Source organism: Petaurus breviceps, unplaced genomic scaffold, assembly GCF_028583685.1.
Source record: "Petaurus breviceps papuanus isolate PSGF00001 unplaced genomic scaffold, PetGlider_PUasm1.0 189, whole genome shotgun sequence".
Classification (NCBI taxonomy): Eukaryota; Metazoa; Chordata; class Mammalia; order Diprotodontia; family Petauridae; genus Petaurus; species Petaurus breviceps.
The window spans coordinates 16483854-16508306 of NW_027185809.1; the positions used below are offsets into that span (position 1 = coordinate 16483854).

General features: G+C 38.6%; 1 protein-coding gene across 2 annotated transcripts in view; it reads left to right on the forward strand.

Annotated features, from left to right (window-relative positions):
• DCAF5 (DDB1 and CUL4 associated factor 5) overlaps nt 1-24453 on the forward strand; it is a 163632-nt gene that overhangs the window by 57680 nt on the left and 81499 nt on the right. The window contains exons 2-5 of one of the 2 annotated variants that reach the window (XM_069092005.1): nt 2166-2309; nt 3179-3215; nt 4331-4470; nt 8709-8838. In XM_069092005.1, the coding sequence (XP_068948106.1) occupies nt 2166-2309; nt 3179-3215; nt 4331-4470; nt 8709-8838 (451 nt within the window). The remainder of the gene's footprint in view (nt 1-2165; nt 2310-3178; nt 3216-4330; nt 4471-8708; nt 8839-24453) is intronic. The other variant, XM_069092006.1, reaches the window with a different exon arrangement.

Genomic DNA, 24453 nt, shown 5'->3' on the forward strand with positions numbered 1-24453 from the left:
CATAGACCATTATCTAACATCATATACCAAAATCAAGTCTATATGGGTTCATGATCTAGGTATAAAGGTTGATACTGTAAGCAGTCTGCTAAAACAAGGAATAGTTTACTATCAGACTTGTTGAGAGGGAATGACTTTATGACAAAACAGGAATTAGAGAACATTATAAAATGTAAAATGGATAATTTTGACTACATGAAATTGAAAAGTTTCTGTACAAATAAAGCCAATGTAACCAAGATTAAGAGGGAGGTGGGAAATTGGGAAAGAATCTTTACAACCTATGTCTCTGACAAAGGACTCATCTCTAAAATATACAGAGAATTGAGTCAATTGTATAAGAATACAAGTCATTCCCCAATTGATAAATGGTCAAAGGATATGAACAGGCAGTTTTCGGAGAAAGAAATTAAAGCTTTCTATAAGCACATGAAGAAATGCTCTAATTCACTATTGATTAGAGAAATGCAAATCAAAACAACTCTGAGGTACCACATCTCACCAGTCAGATTGGCTAAGATGACAAAACAGGAAAATGACAAATGCTGGAGAGGATGTGGGCAAACTGGAACACTAATGCATTGTTGGTGGAGTTGTGAACTGATCCAGCCTTTCTGGAGAGCAATCTGGAATTATGCCCAAAGGGCTATAAATACTTTCATACCCTTTGATCCAGCAATACCACTCCTAGGGTCATATCCCAAAGAGATCATTGAAATGGGAGAAAGACCCATATGTACAAAAATGTTTATAGCAGCTCTTTTTGTTGTGGCAAAGAATTGGAAATTAAGGGGGTGCCCATCAATTGGGGAATGGCTGAACAAGTTGTGGTATATGCATGTTATGTAATACTGTTGTGCCATAAGAAACGGGGAGCAGGCGGTCTTCATATTTACCTGGAGAGGCTTAAAAGAACTGATGCTGAGTGAGAAGAGTAGAACCAGGAGGAATTTGTACACAATTACAGACACAATGTATGTGTGATGACCAGCTTTGATAGACTGGACTCTTCTCCACAATACAGGGATATAAGTCAATCCCAAAAGACACATGATGGAGAGAAAAACGTGCATCCAGAGAAAGAACTAAATTTATATCCAGGTGGAAGCAAAATACCTGATCTTTTTCGTTCTCTTATTTGATTTTATGTCCTCTTTACCATTTTTCATTCCAGCTGGTACAATCCATCCTTTTAACCTGACCATTGTATAATGTGAAAGTATTTACAGATCCTATACTTGATAATAAGCCGCCATGGCGGGGGGGAGGGGAGGGTGGGGGACAAAATGTGAAATTCAAGGAATTGTGGAATTGAATCCTGTAAACTAAAAGGAATCAAACAAATTAATAAATTAAAGTTTAAAAAAATAAAAAAAAAAGAAATCTTAACTTTGTTGTCTTGTAGACAGAGGGTTCAGTGGGAAGAGCAAAATGCCTGTAGCCTTAAAGGTGATACCCAGGGGTCATACTCAGTAGTTGAAGGACTGGGCAAGTCACTTAAATCCCTTTCAACTTCAATCCTCACCTGTAAAATAAGGCTAATATTTAGAATACCTTCTCTAAAGGGTTGTTGTGAGGAATGTGCTAAGTAAATGTGAATCATTATTGTTGTTAGCATCATCCCCCTTCATTCTAGATTTGTGTTCTGTGTGATTTAGAATTTGGCAGGGTAGGGAATCTTCTTTAGACTTTCAATCATGTTTGCCCCATTCACTTTAAATATAGAATTTTTTGTTGGATATAAGTGAGAATAAAAACTAAGTCTTCCTTAAACCTCTTCAAGATTGAAATAGGCCATAAAATAAAGAAGGAAAAGAAATGCTTTAAGGGAAAGATCAAGGTTACTCTTCTGGACAAATAAGTAGAATTTGACAGTGGGAAGCCAGTGAAGAAACTAGAAGCTGGACGACATTTTTCTAGGGGTGGGGAATGAGAGTGTTTTGCAGTTATATGTTGAAGTGAGGTTAGAGAAAGTAAATGTATGGAAGCTGCTCCAACTCTCTGACTCTGCTTTCCCTGTGTTTCACCAAGAGGCACTAGGTATACAAATGTATATACTCTCTAGGAATCTCCCAGTGAACTCATTCAGTGTAGTTTTGTTTGCCCTGTTCATCTTGCAAAATGTATGTTCTTGCCATAACCCTAGCCGTGCCTTCTTCCCCAAGGAGGCGATGACCGAAGGGTTCTGCTCTGGCATATGGAACAAGCCATCCACTCCAGAGTTAAACCTGTGCAGTTGAAAGGAGAGCATCATTCTAACATCTTCTGCCTGGCTTTCAACAGTGGGAACACCAAAGTGTTTTCTGGAGGTAAGAGGAAGTGAAAGCCATTGTAACCAGAGTCCTGAAGCAGGGGGCACAGCTCAGGGAAGAGTTAACATCCTGTTAACCACATGAGGGATTTACTGGCTGCTTAAAGTATTTCTCCTGGGTAAAGGTTATATTCTTATGCTGTGAATTTGTGTTTACCAGAAGAGGCAAATAGAAACCACTTCAACCTGATCTGACTTTCTCATTCTTCTGCGAATCAGAGTAGCAGGTTCATCCTTGCTCCCTATTTGCTGCCAGTGCTAGAGGCCATGACTGGAGCTGAGACTGGGATGACTTTTGAGTCATATATTGGCTATGACTTCTGCCTCTTTGGGCAACTGTTGCTCACATATTCATTATAGAATGGGAAGTGATTGTGTGTCTTTTTACATCCAAGTTAACTCTTCAAAAGTAAGAGTATAACCAGAAAGGATTTACTAAATGTTTTTTAGTAAAATGCTCGCATATCTTTTGATAGAAGAAAGAAATGGGATTTGCAAATGGAAAAACTTGGACCTAATCTTCCCACATATTTAGAACCATAAGATATGAAAATGTAAGGGGCCTTAATTAAGTCATATAGTCCAACCAATTCATTTTGGTGAAACTTTCTTTTTATTTTAAAAATTAACTCACTAGATTATGTATTTTGAGAACATTTTGTCATCCGTATTTGCTGTTGACCTTTTTTACATACAATAAATAGCATTCCTATCCCTCTTCCAAATTTATTTTAAAAAAACTTTTCCTGTTGATTATTCTATTTAAGATCAAAGTAGGTGATTTTTACAAGAAGTTTTTAAGTGCTAGCTTAAAAATGTGCATGGAGAAAACTTTTGTTATTAGCCATTTGTTTTTCTTCCTTATAGGAAATGATGAACAAGTTATCCTCCATGATGTTGAAAGGTAAATAGGTTGTTTGTGTGTGAAGGTGATTGATTGCTTCTGTAACACTGAGGCAGGTTTCTTCTTGGCCAAAATAATACTCTCTAAAAAAAATTAAAACTATAAAATTCCTCTTCTGAAGAAGGAGCTTGGTATGGTTTTGTGACTTTATATTCTTTTGAGAGTCACCATAAAATTATTTTTAGTAGAAAACTTAAAAGGTTGAAGGAGGAAGCTTAAATAAAAATCAATTTCTATCATTCATTTTTTAAAATCTTCAGTCACAATCAGGTTTGACAATTTCAAAACCTTCCCTCCTTTGTTAGAAACTAAAACACTATTGTTTTATAGGATTTCAGAAAAGTAAAAGTCAGTTTGGTCATTAAATGATTTTGCTCAATTAATGGGAAGTGCAAACCAATATTATTGCATATTTAGAAAGTTTTAAAATACTGTAACATATCCTTTAAGAATTTTTTTAAAATTGGGGAGGATTTTTTTTTTGGAGGAACATCACTGTCACTTCCCAGTGATTCTATACCTTCTTTCCATTGAACAAATAAGTGTCAGTCAAATAAAACAAATCAACACATTGTCTAGGACTGAAAATATATACCTCATTTTGCCCCTTTGGTCCACTGCCTCTGTGAGAAGGACCAGGCATATTTATCATTCATTTGATTAGTATCCTGGAGTCATTTAGTGGTGTTCTTGGCATTCTTGTGGTGGTTGTGCAAACTTTTCTCCCAGTTCAACTTACTTTGCTTTTCATCAGTTCATTCAGTTCTTCCCAAGTGACTGTTTGTCATTTCTCATGTCATAATAACACTTACATGCCTCTCAGAAAAAAAGGAGACAAATACTGTCTATGTGGGCAAATCTTCATCTTTCAGTACCTTACATGGCTTTTTGAGACCGTAAGTTTTTTCAGATCTGAACTGATAGAGGGAATTCCCTTTTGTGCAACTCATTCACTAATAAAATAATAGGTTCCCTCCAAAGGAAAAAAGCCACAGCAGTTGTCATATAATTGCTTGATTTTGGTAATCCCCTCCCCCCAAACAAAATATGTCTGCCAGAAGGGTAGAAGTCTGCGTATGTGTGTGTCTCTCTCTTTCTTCTTCTCTGTTTCTCAGCAGCGAGACCTTGGATGTGTTCGCCCATGAAGATGCAGTCTATGGCCTTTCTGTGAGTCCTGTGAATGATAATGTTTTTGCCAGCTCTTCAGATGATGGACGGGTTCTCATCTGGGACATACGGGAGTCTCCTCATGGAGGTGAGTACCCATAGGTGAACACTCTTTAGTATTTTAAATGCCCTAATTTTGTCAGTTGGTATACCTCAGAGAGGGGAGTCATGTCAAGGGCAGAAAGACAAAAGATTTCCCCATGGAGAGGAAACAAATAACTAGTATGTTTTTGAGTTAAGTGATGGGGATAAAAGGAGCTTATATTCTAATGGGAGAGAAAACACGTATAAGAGAGTATTTGATCTGAGAATTCACAGGATTGGTGAGTGAAGCCATGAGGAGTCTGGGGAATTGAGGTTCCAGAAACAATAGTGGTACCGATTTGATTACATTTCCCAGAGTGTGGGAGGAAGAGGGAGAGGGGGGCAAGGGGTGGATGTGCATATGGCAGCAGCATGGGCAAGAAGATGGCTGGGAGTTTGGTGTAGTGTTCTAGTGCCAACTAGGTAGTGTAGCTTGAACGAGCTTTAGATAGATAGACAGATAGATAAAAGCATGTACGCATACACACATATGTATCTCCTTAGGATATACATTGAAAAGCAGTCAGCTTGAATGATATCCCCAACCCTCTTTTGCTCATCCTCTTAAATACCCACATACATTCCACATATAACCTAGCATGTCAGTAAGTCAAAAAACATTACTAAATACCTACTATTTTTGCCAGGTACTATGCTAAATACTGAGGGTATACAAAGAAAGGCAGCATATAATCCTTGCTGTTAAGGAATTCACAATCTGATAGGGGAGATAACATGCAAACAGCTCTAGTACAAACAAGATTTAAACTGGAGATAATGAATGGGGGGGGGGCGCCTTAGCATTAAGTGGGATCAGGAAAGATTTCTTGTAGAGGGTGAGACTTCAGCTAGGGCAGTGAGGAGGGAGAGAGTTCCAGGCTTGGGGGACAGCCAGTAAAAAAGCATATAGTCAAAAGATGAATTAGGAATAGCAAGGAGGCCTGTGTCCCTGGATCATAGACTTTCTGACTTTTTAGAGGGGGGAAGGCAGGGCAATTGGAGTTAAGTGACTTGCCCAAGGTCACACAGTGTTACATGTCTGGGGCTGGATTTGAACTCAGGTCCTCCTGACTTCAGGGCTGGTGCTCTATTCACTGCACCACCTAGCCACCCCATATTTTTTTTCTATTGTTGATATTCTATATAATATTCTGTTATTCTATTTCTATTTGATCTTGGAGTCACTGGAATTTATTGAATGGGGGATAGAAGTAGGAAGACATGGTCACACCTTGCTTCAAGAAGTTCACTTTGACAGCTGAGTGAAGAATGGACTGGAGTAAGGAGAGACTTGAGGCAAGGAACCCACTAGAAGAATGTGGCAATTATTCAGTGCTAAGGGTGTCTACCAGAATGATGGTAATGTTCTGACATTCCTCTGGGAGAGCAGGGAGTGAAGATATTATGAAGGTAAAAATCTCTAGGACTTGACAGCAGATTGGAGGGGTGAGAGAAAGAGTAGTCAAGGATGTCACTTAAGAGGCTGGGTGCCTCGGAGGATGATGGTATCCTCAACAGTAATAGGGAAATTTGAAAGAGAGAAAAGATAATGAGTTCTGGTTTGGTTGTGTTGATTTTAAGATGTCTTCTGGACATCTAGTTCAATGGATAGATAGAGGTATGAGACTTGAAGTTAGGAGGGATGTTAGTGCTGGATAAGTAATGATAATAGTACTAGCTTTTATATAGCATAAATTTATATGTTTACATCGCATTTATATAGGATGTTAGGGACTTGCAAAGCACTTTATGAATATTATTTATTCTCACAACAACCCTGGGAGGTAGATACGATTATTATGCTCATTTTACAGGTGAGGAAACTGAAGCTAACAGAAAGTGACTTGCTCAGCAATGCCCAGCTAGGAAGTGTCTGAAGTCTGGATTTGAACTCATCTTTGTGTCTCCAGGCCCTATCATCAGCACAGAGATGAGACATGTTACAAAACATCCCATCACTGAAATGACAATAATTCTACCACAAACACTAGTGATACCAGTGGAGAAAATCAATAGCTTCCTAATAGCCCAGGTGATATAGGCCCATAGTACCTACAAGTACTATGATTTCTAAGTTGTCTACAACCTAAATTATTTGTAAAGAATGTAGGGGCACAGTGCATTCCCAGAGGCCCAAATTCCCAATCCGTTTGACTTTGCACGCAGACCTATAAGACCTGAGGCTACTCTGTATGAGACTTAAAATTTAAAGAGAATTCTTTCTTTTATTGTGGTACATTATATAGGTATGTACTCCTAGAACCTAGCCCAGTTCCTGGCACATGGTGGGCATTTAATGGGTCATAGACTTAGAGTTGAAAGGGACCTCAGAGGTCATTTAATTCAACTCCTTCATTTTTACATATGAGGAAACTGAGGCCCAGAAAACTCCCCAGAATCACATAGAAAGTAAATGCAATAAAGAAGAATGGAACTGAAGTTCTCTGACCCCCTAATTCACCATTCTTTCCATTATGTGTTGCCACATAAATCTTTGCTCACTGATTAATAATTTTTATCTAGAATTTGAGGCAAAAAATATATTAGTGTGAACCTTTATGGGCATACAAAGTCTGCATATTTCTCCTGAAGTTCTTCAGCAAATCCATTCTGCTTGTGATATTGCATCCTTTCTTGCTTTTTTAACTGAAACTTAGTCCATATTCACTTGTTTTATTAACTCTCCCTATTTTCAAGATGTCTCCATGATCTCTGACCAACTGTTTTTTTTCCTTCCTTACTCCTGTTTTGCAGTTTTGTGCTTGTCAAATGAAATATCCTAATGTTTTAATCTCCCTATTATAATAAGCTGGTTGCTAACAAAGGGCCTTATTTTCTCCTCTGATAACTGAAGGGGTTGAACTCTAAGGTTCCTTGCTACTTTAAAATCGTGTGACTCTAGGACTTTATATTGATCTGCGTTCCAGACACCTGTTATTCTCTATGGACTCTAAAAGTGTTTATTGTCTGATTGATACCCAACCTGAGACATTTTCAGAGATGGGCAGGCAAAGCACTGTGGCACAGAGGGTGAATTTCACTTCTGGAATTGCCTGCTCTGTACCTGCCTGGAGCCATGGCCAGTGAAATAGTTTTTATTCCATCTGTGTAGCACAATGGATAGAGTGCCAGACCTGGAGTCTTGTCTTCCTGAGTTCAAATGTAGCCTAAGATACTAAGTGACTTAACCCTCTTTGCCTCAGTTTCTTCATCTGTAAAATGAGCTGGAAAAGGAAATGGTAAGCCACTCCAGTATCTTTGCCAAGAAAACCCAAATGGGGTCGTGAAGAGTTGGACTCGACTTAAACAACTGAACAGCAGCAGTCTAATGGGGTTGCATAAAGACTGTGTTGTCTGAGGCAAAAAATTGATTCTTTCCTACTTTGAGAGCTACAAGGTGACAGATTTTATTTAGATAATGCCTATTTAGAATTGGTTGAGTACAAGATTGTGTCAAATGCATTTTTTCCTTTTGTCTTCTCCTACCTAGAAACTAAATTCTAGTGTTTCAGCGTGAGTTTTTTTCCTTACTAGAGTCCCTTCTTGGGTGGGCAAAATAATCTAGACAAAAGAGAAATTTATGAGGTCTTTTCCAAATTATTATTCAGTTGGAAATTTTTAGTTTTAACTTGGGTCATGGGATCAAAGGATTTAGATCTGGAAGGGAACATAAAGGTTATCTGGTTCAATTCCGTTTTGTACAGATAAGAAAACAGACCAACAAAGCTAAGTGATTTGACTTAAGGTCACATGAGTAGTAAATAGCTGTGCTCTCAGGATTCTAGACCTGGGCTTCTGACTTCAAAACCTAACCCCTCCCCAGCTGATATAGGACTTCAACTTTCCTAATCACATTGCATAGTTTTCATTGCCTTTAGCAGTGATTTTTGTTTTTCCCCAATATCTGAACGTGAGGATCCACTACATGCAACTGTGTAATTGTTCCAAATTTTAAATATTTTAAAAAATATTTTAAATATTTAAAATAAATATTTTAAAATTATATATATTGCAGAAACAGCATTTAACAATTTAAATTACATCACCTGTGTACACTTTTAAACTGTTAAAAAAAAAAAAACCCAAAGTGCCCCTCTTGAGAGATTATTTGCCGTGTTGGAATTTTCTCTCAGTGGAACATTTGCTTTGCAATACATTTCTCCACTTACCCTCTCTTATTTGCCCATGTATAGCCCAAAGGTGTACATAAACCAGTTGAACAAAATTATTTTTCTTCTACAGAGCCCTTCTGCCTGGCAAACTATCCATCAGCCTTTCATAGTGTCATGTTTAACCCTGTGGAACCCAGGTTATTAGCCACAGCCAACTCAAAGGAAGGAGTAGGACTTTGGGATATTCGGAAACCTCAGAGGTAAGCTGTCTTCCTTTACCAGGCATGAGAACCATCAGACTGCCTACTTTCTTGGATGAAATGATCAGCTTTAGCCAGAAAACATTTATGTGAAAATCTCACCATCTCTACATCCAAGAGCAAAACCTTTGTCATTAAAACCTGTGGAGTTCAGTGTTTTAGGAAGAGATAGAAAACAGAAAAATTTAAGTCCCTACTTGTGAAGGAGGAAACTTAGTTTTCCAAGAGTATTTGTGTTTTAAAAGTGATATTTAATAATTACCCAATAAAATAAAACACTTAGAGTGGGACTTCAGGCCGTATTGGAGGAAATATTTTTGTCTGGGAGCTTTTTTGGTATACTAAATTCTGTTACGTAAATGATCTGTTACTTCACATTATTTTAAAATCAGCCTGCTATTCATCTCATCTTCACCTGTGTCTTTTTAAAAAATTGTGGCCTTGGGGCGGCCAGGTAGCACAGCGAGTAAGAGCGCCAGCCCCAGTGTCAGGATGACCTGGGTGATCGAATCTGAGCTCAGACACTTAGCACCCACCCAGAAACACCTGGCCATGTAACCTTGAGCAAGTTACTTAACCCCAATTGCTTAGGGGTGGCCAGGTGGCTCAGCCAGTAAGAGCACCGGCCCCAGTGTCAGGATGACCTGGGGATCGAATCTGGGCTCAGATACTTAGCACCACACCCAGAAATAACTGGCTGTGTAACCTTCAGCAAGTTACTTAACCCCAATTGCTTTAAAAAAAAATTGTGGCCTCTATTTCCTTTAGCTTCTCTTTTTAAAGGGTTTTCTGCCTTGCTTTTCAGAGAAGATTACCAAAAAAAAAGAATTAACTATGAATTAGCTGGTTTTGGATGAAAGGGGCTTTAGAGTATGAGGCACTATTTTCCTTGATGATTTCTTAAGATACACCAATTTTCACTATCATGGTAATTGTAGGACTATTAAAATAAGCACAGGAATTCTCATGCAGTGCTCCATAGTGTTAGTTAGGACCCCTTGAGGACCTGTTGTAGCCATTCCTACTGTGTAGAGAATGCTTGTCCTGAACTTGTGAGGATGTTGGGGATATTTCCCATTGATATACCAGTATTTACCAAGGGAGGTGGTTAGAATAAAATGATTTCTTTAATTAAACGATGAAACTTTAAAAATTCAGTTCTGGAAAACATGATTTAATTTAACATTCATCCATATCTTTTATCATCTAGTGAGTTAGCTAATGTCTAAGGAAATTTGATTGGCATGGTAAAACTTAATCTGATTAGTTTGAATTCTGCGATTCTAAAATGAAAATGACAGACCTAAAAAATTGATTACTCTTTTGTGGGAATTAACATGGTATGGTGAAAAAAAGCAATAGATTTGGAGCTGAAGCTGGATTCTTGTCCTCTCTGCGGATGGGGCTAGTGTTCTTAGGCAGGTCCCCTTAGCTTTTCTGCCCTTGACTTTCTATATCTAAGGGGATTGGATGAGATGATCTCTAAGGTCCTTTCCAGTTTTAAATCTTGGATCGTATGAATTCTTATTTTTATCTCTTGGATGTGCCTTGAAGGTGAAAGGGAAAGGCAGTAAGTATTTATATGGCTCTTGCCACATGCCAGGCACTGTGCAGAGTACTTTACAAATGTTATGTCGTTTCATCCTTGAGACAAGGCTATATGGTTTTACCAGGAAGACCCCTTCTTCCCTTCTCAGTATATTTTTTTGTATTTCATCAAAGTGAGATCCCCTCACATGACTGTAGTCTTCTTTGTCTTGTCATTGCTTTTATGAGAAAGCATGTTAAAAGTTAGACTTGTATTTGCTATGTGTTCTCCCTCCCATTACTTTCTCTTGCCCCAATCCCTCCCCACTCCTGTAAATATATATATATATATATAGCTCTTGGCATCAGAAGGATGAAATGAGCAACTGGCAGCTGTAATGAACTATTAAATCACAGCTTGAATAGTTTGTCATCAGGACTAAGAGAAGAGAAAATTGTGGTTCTTTCATCCTTCTCAATTGGTTTCTTATATTTTATTAAGTTCTGACTCTGTCTTCCTTTTATTAGTCCCTCACTTGCATATTGCTTGTAGTCTTTGGTAATCCACTATGTAGGTTCATAGAGAAGACTAATAATTTATGTAAAAAGTTTAATGGAAATTTTGAACTTTTGTTTGGAATGAAAGAGAGAATACGTTGTTAGGAGACTAGAATTTTTTGACTACTTCTTAGGAAAGGTGGGGATTAGGGGGCTTTTATAGGATTCTACTAGGTTTTCTAGGTTTTTAAGGAACCCAGTGAAGTCTGTGAGCTGCTTACTGCTTCCCGAGGTATATAAAGTTAAACTTCTATGTTCTGATTGTAATAGTTCAGTAGTGTGACCAAGTAGGATGTTTATGCTGCTTTTTCTTTCAGTTCACTGCATAGTTGTGCCAGACCATTTAATTTCTTTCTTTAAAGTGTTTTTCTTTTTATTGTTATGTACTTGATACAGATATCAACAAATATACACTTTCTAAAGGAAACTTTTACCAAACCCTCTTAATTTTAATGCCATCCTGTATATGTAGCATGCTTTGTCTATACTTGTTTGCAGGTTGTCTCTTTCATTAAATTGTAGGCTTCTTGACTGTCATTTGTCTTTCTGTGTAATCCTTGTGCTTAGCATAGCACCTGGCACATAGTAGGCTCTTAATAGATATTGATTGTTTGATTGGTCCTCTCTCATCTTTAGTCATCTGATGCTTATCTTCTCCTTGGTTCCCTCTCCTCTGCTCCCCCTTTTAAAGAAATTTTTTTTTCCCCTAAAGGCCCTCCAACACGATTGCTACTTGAGTCAAATTTGAGAGTATTCAGTCTTCGTCACCTGAATGTGTTGTATCTTAGTACATGTATCATCTTCCACCTCCAAGGGTAGCAGCTCCGAGGGCATGTGATATCATGGCATTCTGCAATGAGAGATCTCTATTAAAAAAAAATAGAATTACTCCAGTTGGGCATGGGTAAGATATGGATCTCTTGACTTCATAGACCAGTATTGTTAACAAGGATGTCTCTTAGGACTTTTGAAAGAAAACAAAAATTATGACTTTCTGACCTTCCTAGAATCCCTGATTTGATACTTAAAGCTGGGCAAACTCCCCTCTATCCCTGAGCTCATCTTCACTTGAAATAGGGTGAAGTCATTCTCTTCCTTCCCAACCCTATTATATAATTACCTAACATGTTTTTAAATTAGATTTGATCTGCTGTTTCTATTACAAATCACAGTATTCCTTGTTCACTGTTAGGAGAGCTAACTGAAAAAGGCTGTACACTTGATATGTGAAATTGTCTTTTGGGGGCATTTGAGAGCCAGAAAAAAAAAGATGAAGTCATTCCCAGTGGGATATGGAAGGTGGTTTTTATTTCCTCTTATGAATTGTGTAGACTTTTTGATGATCATCTTTATTCCAAACACACTAAAGACACAAATGACACACAAGGCTTTCTACATGAACTTTTGTGGTGTGCTGGTTTGGAGTATAGACAGGGAAGGGAATAAAGAACATAAATTAGGGAAGGGGGAATTGAAAGTATCTATCTTCTAGACTCTAAAGGGAACTTTACCTTTATATCTCCTTAATGATCTCTAGGTCTTATTTGAGTCCCAGTCTGTTCTTGCCTGTAATTTGGGCCCTGAGTAGGTTTTTGCCTCATCTGAATTTGATAATGTGTTTAAGAACATTAAGAGGACTGCTGGCCTGAGGAAGGAGCAGTTTGAGAAACAAAACCCTTCCCAGATGATGAGCTCAAAGGTATTAGGCATAGTCACTCAGCTTGAAGTTCCTGGGTGACTTTATGGGATCTATTATGTGAGGCCATCCATTTTATTTTCAATCAATCAGCAAGTATTTAAAATGGTGAGTTCTCTGTTAAAGAGGGACACCAACCAGAAGACTGACTACCTTCTTGTTCTTTGTTCCAGTAGTCTGAGAGTTTATGGAGAAAAAGTAGCCAAATGGTAGCTTTCTGAGGTTTCTTTTTTCATTTGCTTGTCAATGGAAAGTAAATCTCTGTTTGTTGGCAGCTTCACACAAAAGAGAGATGGAGCGCCCTCTTTTGGCAAAGCTGGTGAATATGGTTCTTTCCCTCTTATTTGGGCTTGTACTTTACAAATCTTACCTACTCTTCCAATATTATTAACTCATGTGTAGCTAATGCAGAACATTAACATAGTAGATTCCAGTGTTATTAACTCATGTTCCGGAGTATAGAGCAGCAGGAAAGTACACAGATGGGAGAATTTTAAACAGATAGGCTTAGGAGCATTGATCAAGAAATGACAGTAGGTTGGTCCTTACATAGTGTTGTGTAGCAAAGAGTCCCAAGGTTTCTAAAATCATCATGAGGATGTAGAGCAGAAACTTCCAAAATGAAATAAAGTCATGTGCTTGGCTACAGATGAAGCTCAATACAATTTGATAGGTCCACAGAGAAGTCTTGGCTACTGTTGTTTATAGTAGAGATTCAAAAGGGAACAAGAAGAAGGCTACATATGAGTTTTGCAGAACTGGAGCAAGTCCAAAATGTAGAAAGCTTGTGTAGTTTTTTTGTACTTCACACCAGGTGATGTAAAATCCAAGATCACTATGGAACCAGGTTCTGATGGGCTATTTAGGCCCACAGTTCCTGAGTGATGATAGTGACCAGAAGATACAAGAATCTGAATCTTTGAGAATGAACTGTAATGAAAGAGAGATTGAGAGACTATAGGAATATTAGGAGTCTAAATTCAAAGCAAAATAGTGGTAGATTTTGTCCTGTTATATTCACCAATGTGCTAATGTTTTGTGTGTGCTCTTTTAGTTTTTTATTCTTATGAAGAATTAGGTGAAATGGAATAGTAATATCAGCAGAGTAGGGGATATCTCGGTTCTGGTCCTTGTTCTAGGTTTGTGTTAGGTGTTACAGAAAGATTTAGATTCAAATTCTTTTTGCTGTTTTCTAGCCTAGCTTCCCTACTGTCCTCTTCATCTCTCTGCCATCCTTCAAATGTGATCCTAAATGCTGAGTTTTAACACTGATTTTTTTTTTCTTTGACTACTTCTTTTACTGTTTTTTTAATTGTATATATATATATACATATATATGTATATATATATATTTTTTTTTTAAACATTTTATTTTAAAACTTTGACTTCCAGATTCATTCCCTTCCTCCCTTGTCACCCACCCTTACTGGGAAGATAAGCAGTTCAGTATAGGTTGTACATGTATAGCTAATACAAAATATTAACATAGTAGATATATTGTAAAAGACTGACTATATTTCCCTCCCTCCTATCCCACCTCCCACTTGTTCTATTCTCTACTTTGATCCCGTCCCTTTTCAAAAGTGGATGCTTCCAACTTCCCTCCCCACCAAACTGCCCTCCCTTCCATCATCCCTCCTTTTATCTCCCCCCTACTCTCCTGTAGGGTGAGATATCCTATTTAGTGTGTATTTCATTCCCTGCCCGAGCCAAATTCAGTGAGAATAAGGCTGACCCATTCCCTTTTGCCTTCCTATTCTTCCCCTCCATTGTAACCCTTTTTCCTTGCCTCTTCTTTGTGAGATAGTTTACCCCATTCTGTTTCTCCCCATCTCCTCTCATTATATTCCTCTCTCACCTCTTAATTTCACCTTTTAAGTAACATCCCTTCCTATTAAATTGGTCCTGTTCCCTCTATCTATGTATACCTGTAGACATGTATACACACATATTCACATATGTATTCATATGCCCGCATACTCTCTGATATATATTTCTATTCCCTTCAACTATTTTCATACTGAAAAAGCTCCATCAGTTACAATTATCATTTTTCCATGTAGGAATGTTAATAGTTCAACTTTGATCAGTGGCTTATGATTTCTTTTCCCTGTTTACCTTCTCATGCTTCTCTTGTTTCTTTGAATGTCAAATTTTCTATTCAAGGAGCGGCCAGGTAGCACAGCGAGTAAGAGCACCGGCTCCAGTGTCGGGATGACCTGGGGACCGAATCTGGGCTCCAACACTTAGCACCACACTCAGAAATAACTGGCCGTGTAACCTTGAGCAAGTTACTTAACCCCGATTGCTCATAAAAAAAAAAATTTCTATTCAACTTTGGTTTTTTCATCAAGAATGCTTGAAAATCCTCTATTCCATTGAATGACCATATTTTCCCCTGAAACATTTTGCTCAATTTTGCTGGGTAGGTGATTCTTGGTTTTAATCCCAGCTCCTTTGACCTCTGAAATATCATATTGCAAGCACTTTGATCCCTCAGTGTAGAAGCTGCCAGATCCTGGGTTATCCTGATTGTGTTTCTACAATATTCAAATTGTTTCTTCCTGGCTGCTTGTAATATTCTCTCCTTGATCTGGGAATTTTGGAACCTGGCTATAATATTCCTAGGAGTTTTCTTTTTGGGATCTTTTTCAGGAGGTTATCGGTGGATTCTTTCAACCTCTATTTTGCCCTCTGGTTGTAAAACATCAGGGCAGTTTTCTTTGAGAACTTCCTGGAGGATGATTTCTAGGTTCTTAGTTTGATCATGGCTTTCAGGTAGTCCAATAATTTTTAAATTATCTCTCCTGGATCTATTTTCCAGGTCAGTGGTTTTTCCCATGAGATATTTCACACTGCCTTCTATTTTTTCATTTGTTTGGATCTGTTTAACAGCATCTTGATTTCTCATAAAGTCATTAGCTTCCATTTGCTCCAATCTAATTCTGAAGCAATGATTCTCCTCATTGAGCTTTTGAGATTCTTTTTTCCAGCTGGCAAATTCGGATTTTTAAGGCATTCTTCTCCTCAATGCCTTTTTGAGCCTCTTTTGTCATTTGAGTTAGTCTGTTTTTTAAGGTGTTATTTTCCTCAGTCAGGCTGTTGACTCTCATTTCTTAATTTTGTTGCATTGTTCTCATTTCTCTTCCCTACTTTTCCTCCACTTCTTTTACCTGCTTCTTAAGGTCCTCAATGGCCTGTAACCAGCTTGTATTTTCCTATGAAGCTTTTGGTGCAGGAGTTCTGACTTCACTGTTTTTCTCCTGTTCCATGCTTTCATCCTTTTTGTCCCCAAAATAGGAGTCTAATGTTGAGTTCTTCTGTTTGCTTTGCTTTCTTTGCCTGGTCATCTCACCCCTCAGTTACTTGACCCCTGGGCTTTTTGCCACAGTAGGACTCTGCCACCAGACAGGGGAGCTTTTGTCCCAAAGGCTGGTGTTTTCTCAGCTGCTGGAGGTATTAGATGGGTGCCCTCTCTGAGGTCTCCACACGCTCTGGCAGGCTGGTCACACACCCCAGGACCTCCACCCTAGACTGCAATCCAGATCCAAGCAGGTTAAAGCAAGAGCAATCACCCCTTAGACTGGTTGCTTGGTCCCCCTACACTCTGCAGGCCAGGAGCTGAAGCTGCCACATGGCTGTGGCTCCTCAGCAGCTTCTCGCCCTGGGGGCAAAAGCTGATGTACTCCCAACTACTAGGTCCCAATGTCCAGACTGCACTGACCTCTCACTTTGTCCTTAGCATTTATGTGTTGATAATTCTGGACCGCCACAGCTGCTGGTGATCTGGAGTCCCCTCAGCTGGCGGCTGGTCAGGCCTGCCCTGGGGCTAAAACCTTGGAGGTGTAGCTGGCCTTGGCTCCCAGAGTTCTGTGCTGTCCTATTCCTGCTGAGCTGTCCTCAGCAGGACGTTTGCTTCTCTGTGTCATTTTGTGGGTTCTCTAGCTCCAAAGTTTGTTCAGAGTCCCCTTTTACATGGATTGAGGAAGGTGGAAGCCGGTGCGTTGCGAAGGACCTGCTTCTGTTCTGCCATCTTGACTCTGCCCCTCTAACACTGATTTTTGAAGAAGTCTTCATCAATAGTGGAATTCCCATAGGAATCTGGTTAGATAGGTGCATGGGGAGGAAAAGTGTATATTTTCATAACTCATAATATATTTCATAGCTCCTGAACTTCTAAGGATGTGCATATTTGACTTAGAAAGTTGATTTCAGGGGGTGGCTAGGTGGCACAATGAATAGAGCACCGGCCCTGGAATCAGGAGGACCTGAGTTCAAATTTGTCCTCAGACACTTGACACACTTACTAGCTGTGTGATCTAGGGCAAGTCACTTAACCCCCGTTGTCCTTCCCTTCCCCCTCCAAAAAAAAAAGTTGATTTCAGTTCATTATTGAAGGAGTTGAAACTTAGGTTGTAAGTACATAGATATTAACTAATTTGCAGATTATCAATTTGTTCTTGCCATGACACTTTTTAATGCTTTGTATTTTTGTAATTGTCTTTATTAGGAGCTCTATTCGTATCAAAGGGGTATTAGTATCAAAGCTAACAGCTTTAGGAATTAAGGCACAAGGGCGCGGCCAGGTGGCGCAGTGAGTAAGAGCGCCGGCACCAGAGTCAGGATACCTGGATTCAGTTCCAGGCTCGGATACTTAACACCCACACAAAATAACTGGCCGTGTAACCTTGAGCAAGTTACTTAACCCCAATTGCTTAGGGGCGGCCAGGTGGCACAGTAAGAGAGCAGGCCCTAGTGTCGGGAGACCTGGGATCAGTTCTGGCCTCCGATACTCGACACCCACACAAAAATAATAATAACTGGCCATGTAACCTTGAGCAAGTTATTTAACTCCGATTGCTTTAAAAAAAATGAATTAAGCCATAAGCAGAAACATAGTTTATTACATTGCAAGGCTTAGTGATCAACATTTTGATATGCTAACTAATTCCAAATGGAGAAATTAACTGTTTGTTAAAATAAACATTAAGTAGAGAATAATAGGTATAATCCAGAATATTAACTGGCTGCTGGATGTTAGCTTTCACATATATCCCAACAATCTTTCTTTGCATTTCACTAGACAGGATTTTGAACATTTCTCTGCTGCAAGGTTATTTCATAATTTAAGGGGCTAGAAGCATCTCCATCAAATAAGTTGACAGTTCTCACCAAATTCTCTATCTAAAAAGAACTTTAATTTTTTATATCACCCTAGCCTACAAAGTCAACACAATATATTGGAAAGTTGTTTTACTTGAAATCAGGAAGATTGAGGTACAAATCTACCCTTTTGCTGCTAAGTAGCTTTGTGATAGTAGATAAATCATTTAACCTCTTTGAACCTAAGGCAACATACTGTACTATTACTAACACTAGCTAGAATTTATATAGTACAAAGCTCTTTACAAATATTATTTAATTTTAGCCTTCCAACAACCCTAAATCTTAACCATACCCAACACAACTGGAGTGATTGTTTCTTTTTAATAGAGATCTCTTTAAAAGGAGGAGGAGAGGAGAGGGAGCCAAGAAGCAGATAAGCATAAGAGGGCTAAAGATGAGAGAGGATCAAGCAATCGATATTAAGTGCCTACTGTGTGCCAAGCACTGTGCTAATTAAGCACCAGGAATACACAGAACGGCAAAAACAGTCCCTGTCCTCAAGCTTACAGCCTAATGGAGGATCCAGCATGCAAACAAAGACAAAACAAGCTGTGTATAAGCTGTATACAGGACTGTCTTTCTACTTAGATCAGATGTAGCTGATGGCACAATGGATACAGTCTAGACTTGGAGTCAGGAAGACCTGACAAATCCAGCTTCATACACTTACATGTTGACCCTGGCAAATCATATGATCTCTTTGTTTGCTTCAGGTTTTTCAACTGTAAAATGGAGATAATAGTAGCACCTACTTCACAGTATTGTAAAGATCATAAAAGCTATTTGTAAAAAGCACTTAGTGTCGGAGTGGCCAGGTGGTACAGTGAATAGAGCCCTGGAGTCGGGAGGACCTGACTCAAATCCAGCCTCAGACACTTAACACAAAAACTGGCCCTGTGACCTTGGGTAAGTCACTTAACCCCAATTGCCCTACCTTCCCCCCTCCAAAAAAGGGGGGAAAAAAAGTACTTAGTGGGTTCTATATTCTTTCCCTCCCTTCCTTCCCAGCTTAGCACAGTGCCTGGCATGTGGTAGGTGCTTCATAAATGTGTATTCTTTTTCCACTATTCCTATTCCACTATATCTGCTATACCTAACTATGGGAAAATATTCATGACCAAATAAGAGATTGAAGATGTCACAAATTTTGATTACGTAAAATAACAAACTTTCGTACAAATGTAGTACTTTGATATTAAAAGGGAAAAGTTAGCTGAGGGAAAAATCTTATTCTGCTAAAGATCTGCTATCTAAGATGACAAGGAGTTGATTCAGCTATATTAGAATAAAAATAATTCTTCAGTGAGTAACAGAAGCATAAACAGAAATAGGAAAAAATATTCCAAATCACAAATAGAAAATTCAGTTTAAAGCAACTCCAAGGTTTTACCTTGTACCCACATCATTGGCAAAGATAACAAAAAAAGGAAAATTGCAGTTGTTTGAAATGGAGTTGTGAATTGGTCTCTCTATTTCAAGTCTTGGCTAAAATCACATCTTCTAGGGCAGCTAGGTGGCACAGTGAATAGAGCACCCTGGCCCTGGAGTCAGGAGGACCTGAGTTCAAATCTGGCCTTAGACACTTAACACACACACACAAAAAAAAACCCTAGCTGTGTGACCTTGGACAAGTCACTTAACCCCAATTGCCCTCTCTTCCCCCCCTCCAAAAAACAAAAACAAACCAGATAAAATCACATCTTCTGCAAGAAATTTTTCCTAGTTCCCCTTTAATACTTGCACGTTCCTTCCAAGATCACTTCTGATTTATTCTTTATCCGTTTTATTTGAGTGTAGTTGCTTGCATGTTGTCTTCTTCATTAGACTACGAGGTCTTAGAGGGCAGGACAGTGTTTTTGGTTTTTGTGTCCCCAGTGCTTAGCACAGCAGGTGACACAGCACGTTGTTGCTTCTGCCTCAGTGAGCTCAAAGACAAAGAAGGACCTGTGTGTACACACGTTTTTGTAGCCTCTCTTTTGGCAGTTGAAAAGAGGGAACTGGAAACCCATCAATTTGCAAATAGCTGAATAAACTGTCACATATGGATATAATGGAATATCAGTGCATTTCAAGATATTATGAAAGGAATGGTTTGAGAGAAACTTGGGAAGATTGATATGAAATGATAGCAATGAAGTGAGTAGAACCGATAAAACTATGTATGCAGTAATAACATCACAAAATCAAATCCAGGAAAACTGTACCATGATCAACCAGTTTAGTAAACCTGTCCACAAAGCAAAGAAAATGAGTTTGATGTATCTTTTTTTAGATTTGTTTTCTATTTAATAGCTTATCAAGATTATATCACTCACACCAAATGCAATATAATGAACAGAGTGAAATTCAACAAAGACAAGTACAAGGTAGTACTTTTAGATTAGAAAAACAGAATAGCCAAGTATAAGATGAAATATGGGAGAATCCAAAGGATTAAAAAAAACTGAAAAATAAACTTCACCAAAAGGAATCACAGACAAAAATCTTTGATTTTCTGTTCTACTTTGTCTCAAAATGCTCTTTCTACTTGGTATTTGTCTAGTTCTGAATAAAAATGTTAAAAAAAAATATACCTTAGAGTTCAGCTAAGATTTAAACAAACAAATTTAGGGCTAGAGAAATCCAGTGACTTTGCTAGTGTTTACTGGTTGTAGCAAAACAGGGATCAAAACCTAGCTGTCCTGACTCCTTATCTAGTGCTTTTTTTCATTACAACACATTGCTTCCCTTTGCAAGGTTAGCTGAAAAATATGTCATCATCGAAATCATTTAATGTTTATTGTGGGCATTATATGCCCAGGACTTGCTCCTATAAACAAAACAGGATTAATAGATTTAGGCAACCCAATCTTTCCCATTTTAATTAGGAGTGTGTAAGCTAGCAAATGTTTTTGGGAGAGCTAAGTATGTTTTGTATAAAACTTGGGTTAGTTGAAAGGATACAGCAAATAGAAATGCAAGCAGCACAAATCCAAGGATTAGAAATTGAGTCCTCCACATGGCAGTCCACTTAACCAAACTGTCAACCAATCTTTATTTCATTTGTTTTTTGGGGCTTTTTTGGAGGGGAAAAGGCAGGGCAGTTGGGGTTAAGTGACTTGCCTGCCCAAGGTCACACGACTAGTAAGTGTCAAGTGTCTGAGGCCGAATTTGAACTCGGGTCCTCCTGACTCCATGGTCAGTGCTCTATTTACTGTGCCACCTAGCTGCCCCTAACCAATCATTATTTTAATAAGATGTGTATAATGTCTTTTTATTTTTGTTATTGTTGAATTATAAACCTAGAATATAATCAAAGAAAAAAATTCACTTTTTCATAGTCAGTTCCTTGTCCTGTTCTTCAGAGGATCATGATAGAAGAAATAACCCAATGCAGCTACAGCACAGAACAACCTGTTGTTCATAAAAACCTTAAGTGTAGTTGTCAGAGTCCCAGAAACATTGCGTAGCCTATTTACTTCTTCAGTAGTTGCCACTATTTTTTCATATCAGCCAAATCTTATAAGTTTTCATTTATTTCTAATACTCACTTATAAGAACCTTGCAAGGAAAAGCTTGTCATCTGATAAGTTACTGTTTCTTTCTTGAACCCAGTGTGGCCATATTCCTTCACCATTGAGGTCAGCACCTCTTTTAGAAGGTGGGCCATGGGGGAGGGGGGGTGGTAGGTAGGTGGCCCTGGAGTTGGGAGGACCTGAGTTCAAATGTGGCCTTAGACACTTGACACACTAGCTGTGTGACCTTAGGCAAGTCACTTAACCCCAATTACCTCACCTTCCCCCCTCCAAAAACAAACAAACATGTCTCTTACCATGGCCAGCTGGGGTTGGGGGTTCTATAGTAACTTGTGCTTGATGACTTGATTGGGATTCCTGTGAACTCCTGTTCCTTTTCTAGATATTCACTAGTGTTCTCTTCAGCCCCTTCCAGAATATTTCTGTGAATTGAAGTCAGGCTCATTGGTCTGTGACTTACAGACTGTTCTCTTCCTTTTCTTTGCATATCAGAACTCTTGATGCTCTCTTCACTGTTGTCTGCACTTTCTTGGTTTAGTGATCACTTCCATCAGCTCATCTGAGATAGATGAACTGAATTCACCAAGGCCTGCTAGGTGCTCTCCTCCATGTATATCCTGGACACCTACTCGCCGTTAGCCATGTTTGTTCTGTTCTTTCCCATCTAAGGGCCATTCTCTTCTGCAGAGAAAACAGATGCAAAATAAGAATCACCGTTTTGAGGTTATTAGTGTCTACTCTTAGCAGCTTTCTGACCCTTGCTTTGATCAGCTTTTTTCCACGACTTACTGTTTGTATGTAGCTTGAATTCTAGTTGTATAACTGCCCAGACTATATTCTTGTAGTACTACTCGATCCATTATATTTTATAGTCAGATTCTTTTCATTTATCGTCATCCTAGCTAGCATCTTAAAAAGTGCTTGCTCTCTGTGTCAGCACTATGCTAAGCACTTTTTGCAAATATGATTTCATTTGATCCTCACAAAAACAGTACAGTAGGTATATTATTATTATCCCCATTTTATAGTTGAAGAAACTGAGGCAAACAGAGGTTAAGTGACATGCCCAATATCACATAGCTAGGAAGTGTCTGAGGTTGGGATTTGAATTTAGGTCATCTTGACCCCAGGCATAGAACTTTCTCTACTGCACCACTCACTATCCTAGCTTCATTCTTTTGTTACATACCTTTTTTTAAAAAAAATCTCAGTTGTTGAATATCTTTTGTTTGCATATGGTCACTAGATAACTCCCGGTTTTCTTTCTCATTGGAATTATTTCCCTATATATCAGAACTTTGTTCTTGAGAGTTTTATGTCCTTCCTTTGCCAATTTGTAGACTTTTAGTCTATGGGATCTGTCTTGTCCTTAAATACTTTGCTATTTCTCCCACCAAGGTTCTCATGATTACTACCTAAGCAACCAGTTTCTTTGTTATTGAGTGTTACAATGGAATAACCTTTTTGTGATTTTTCCACCTTTTGGTAGCAAAGGGAAGGAAAAGAATAAGTAATTTATTAAGTGACTGCTATATGGCAGGCATTGTGCCGAGTGCTTTGCATATGTCTAATTTCATACTCAAAACAGCCCTGCAAGGAAGGTGCTTTTATTATTTCATTTTATACTTGAGGAAATTTAGGCCAACAGAGTTTAGTGACATGTGGAAGTCACACGGTGAGAGGAAGCAGCTGAGGCTGCATCTGAGCTCAGTGGCCCATACTCCATCCACTATGCCACCTGGCAGTGGAGGAGAATACAGCTACCAAGGGGGAGTCAGTAATGGTATTGGGGTGCTACCTTTGGCAGGGAACTCCAGCACATCTGTGGATAATTAGAATTCCTTATTAGTGCTATACCATTGTCCTGTGCCCTGTTTCTGGAAAGCTTCTTAGCTATTTCCTCTTTCTCTCTTCTGAAATACAGTGACAACATCGCTTCTATTTTTCCCTTCACTGATCATCGCCTTAATGTTCTTCCTCATGATTCTACCTTCCTTTTTTCTTGACTACTTTTTTTCTTTGGATATCTCTTATAATTATATCTCTTAGGCAATAGTACCTTGAAATAGATTCTACAGTTTAAAAACTTGCTCAGTAAGAAAGATCTTACACCCCCCTTAGACTGACTAAACCAATAATCCCAGATTCTGGGACATCATCTGCTAGTCCAACTCATTCTTGGAAAAGGGTTACTTCTACAGTATCTCCAGTAAGTGGTCTGACAGCCTCTTGCTTGACTCAGGGTCCTCGATACTTTTAAATTTCACTTTTGCTTTTTACACGACAGTAATTCTCCTGCTAATAGAACCCTGTCTTGTAAGGAGGAAAATGTCAAGCAAAATCAGCCAACACAGAGAACTTGGCTGACCTGTGCAGTTTTCTGTAGCTATTATCCCACTTAGCCTAGAGGAGAAAAATGTTTTTTCATTCCATCTTCAGAAGCTTACTTTGGTCATTGTATTTAAGCTAAGTTCAACTTCCTTTGAATTAATTTTGTTTGAATATGCCTTCTTAATGTACAATATTCTTCCTCCCTTGTCTGTCTTCTTTTCAAATAAAGGTATTATATCATATCATATTATATTGTATCAGAAAGCATCATGTTCTAGTCATGTGTTTCACCCCACCAAATCTCTAATCTCATCTTTAAAATCAAATTAACCTTCTTGTATTTAAGGCCTCTAGTTAATCCCTGCTTGTTTTATAAACTTTGGGCATTTGTATATTGACATTTGGGACCATAGGTTTTTACTACTGGCTTCTTTTTTGAATTTTTGTTTCCTCTGAACTTCTGAGTGTCTTGTGATCCTGGGTTCTTCTGAGCACTGTTCAAACAGAGTCTCTCTCCCACTCTTCTGAATTAGAAAGGCTCGGGGTTTGGGTCTGGAGAATGACTGTTTGCTGAGGATAAGCCTAGAGTCCAGGCATAGGGGATTTGAGCCCTGGGCTGGGATTCTGGAGAAGTCACTTAACCCTTCATTGCCCCAAAGCAACTTTCTTGAGAATTTAAGTTTTTGTTTAAGTGTCAGTCTGTATCGGTACTGCCTAACCTAGAGCTTCTTTAATTAATTTATGCTAATTAAAACGAAACAAAACAAACAAAACTTGAGCTTATCAAGTTAATCCTACAGTAAAAGTATCTTGAGAAGGAGC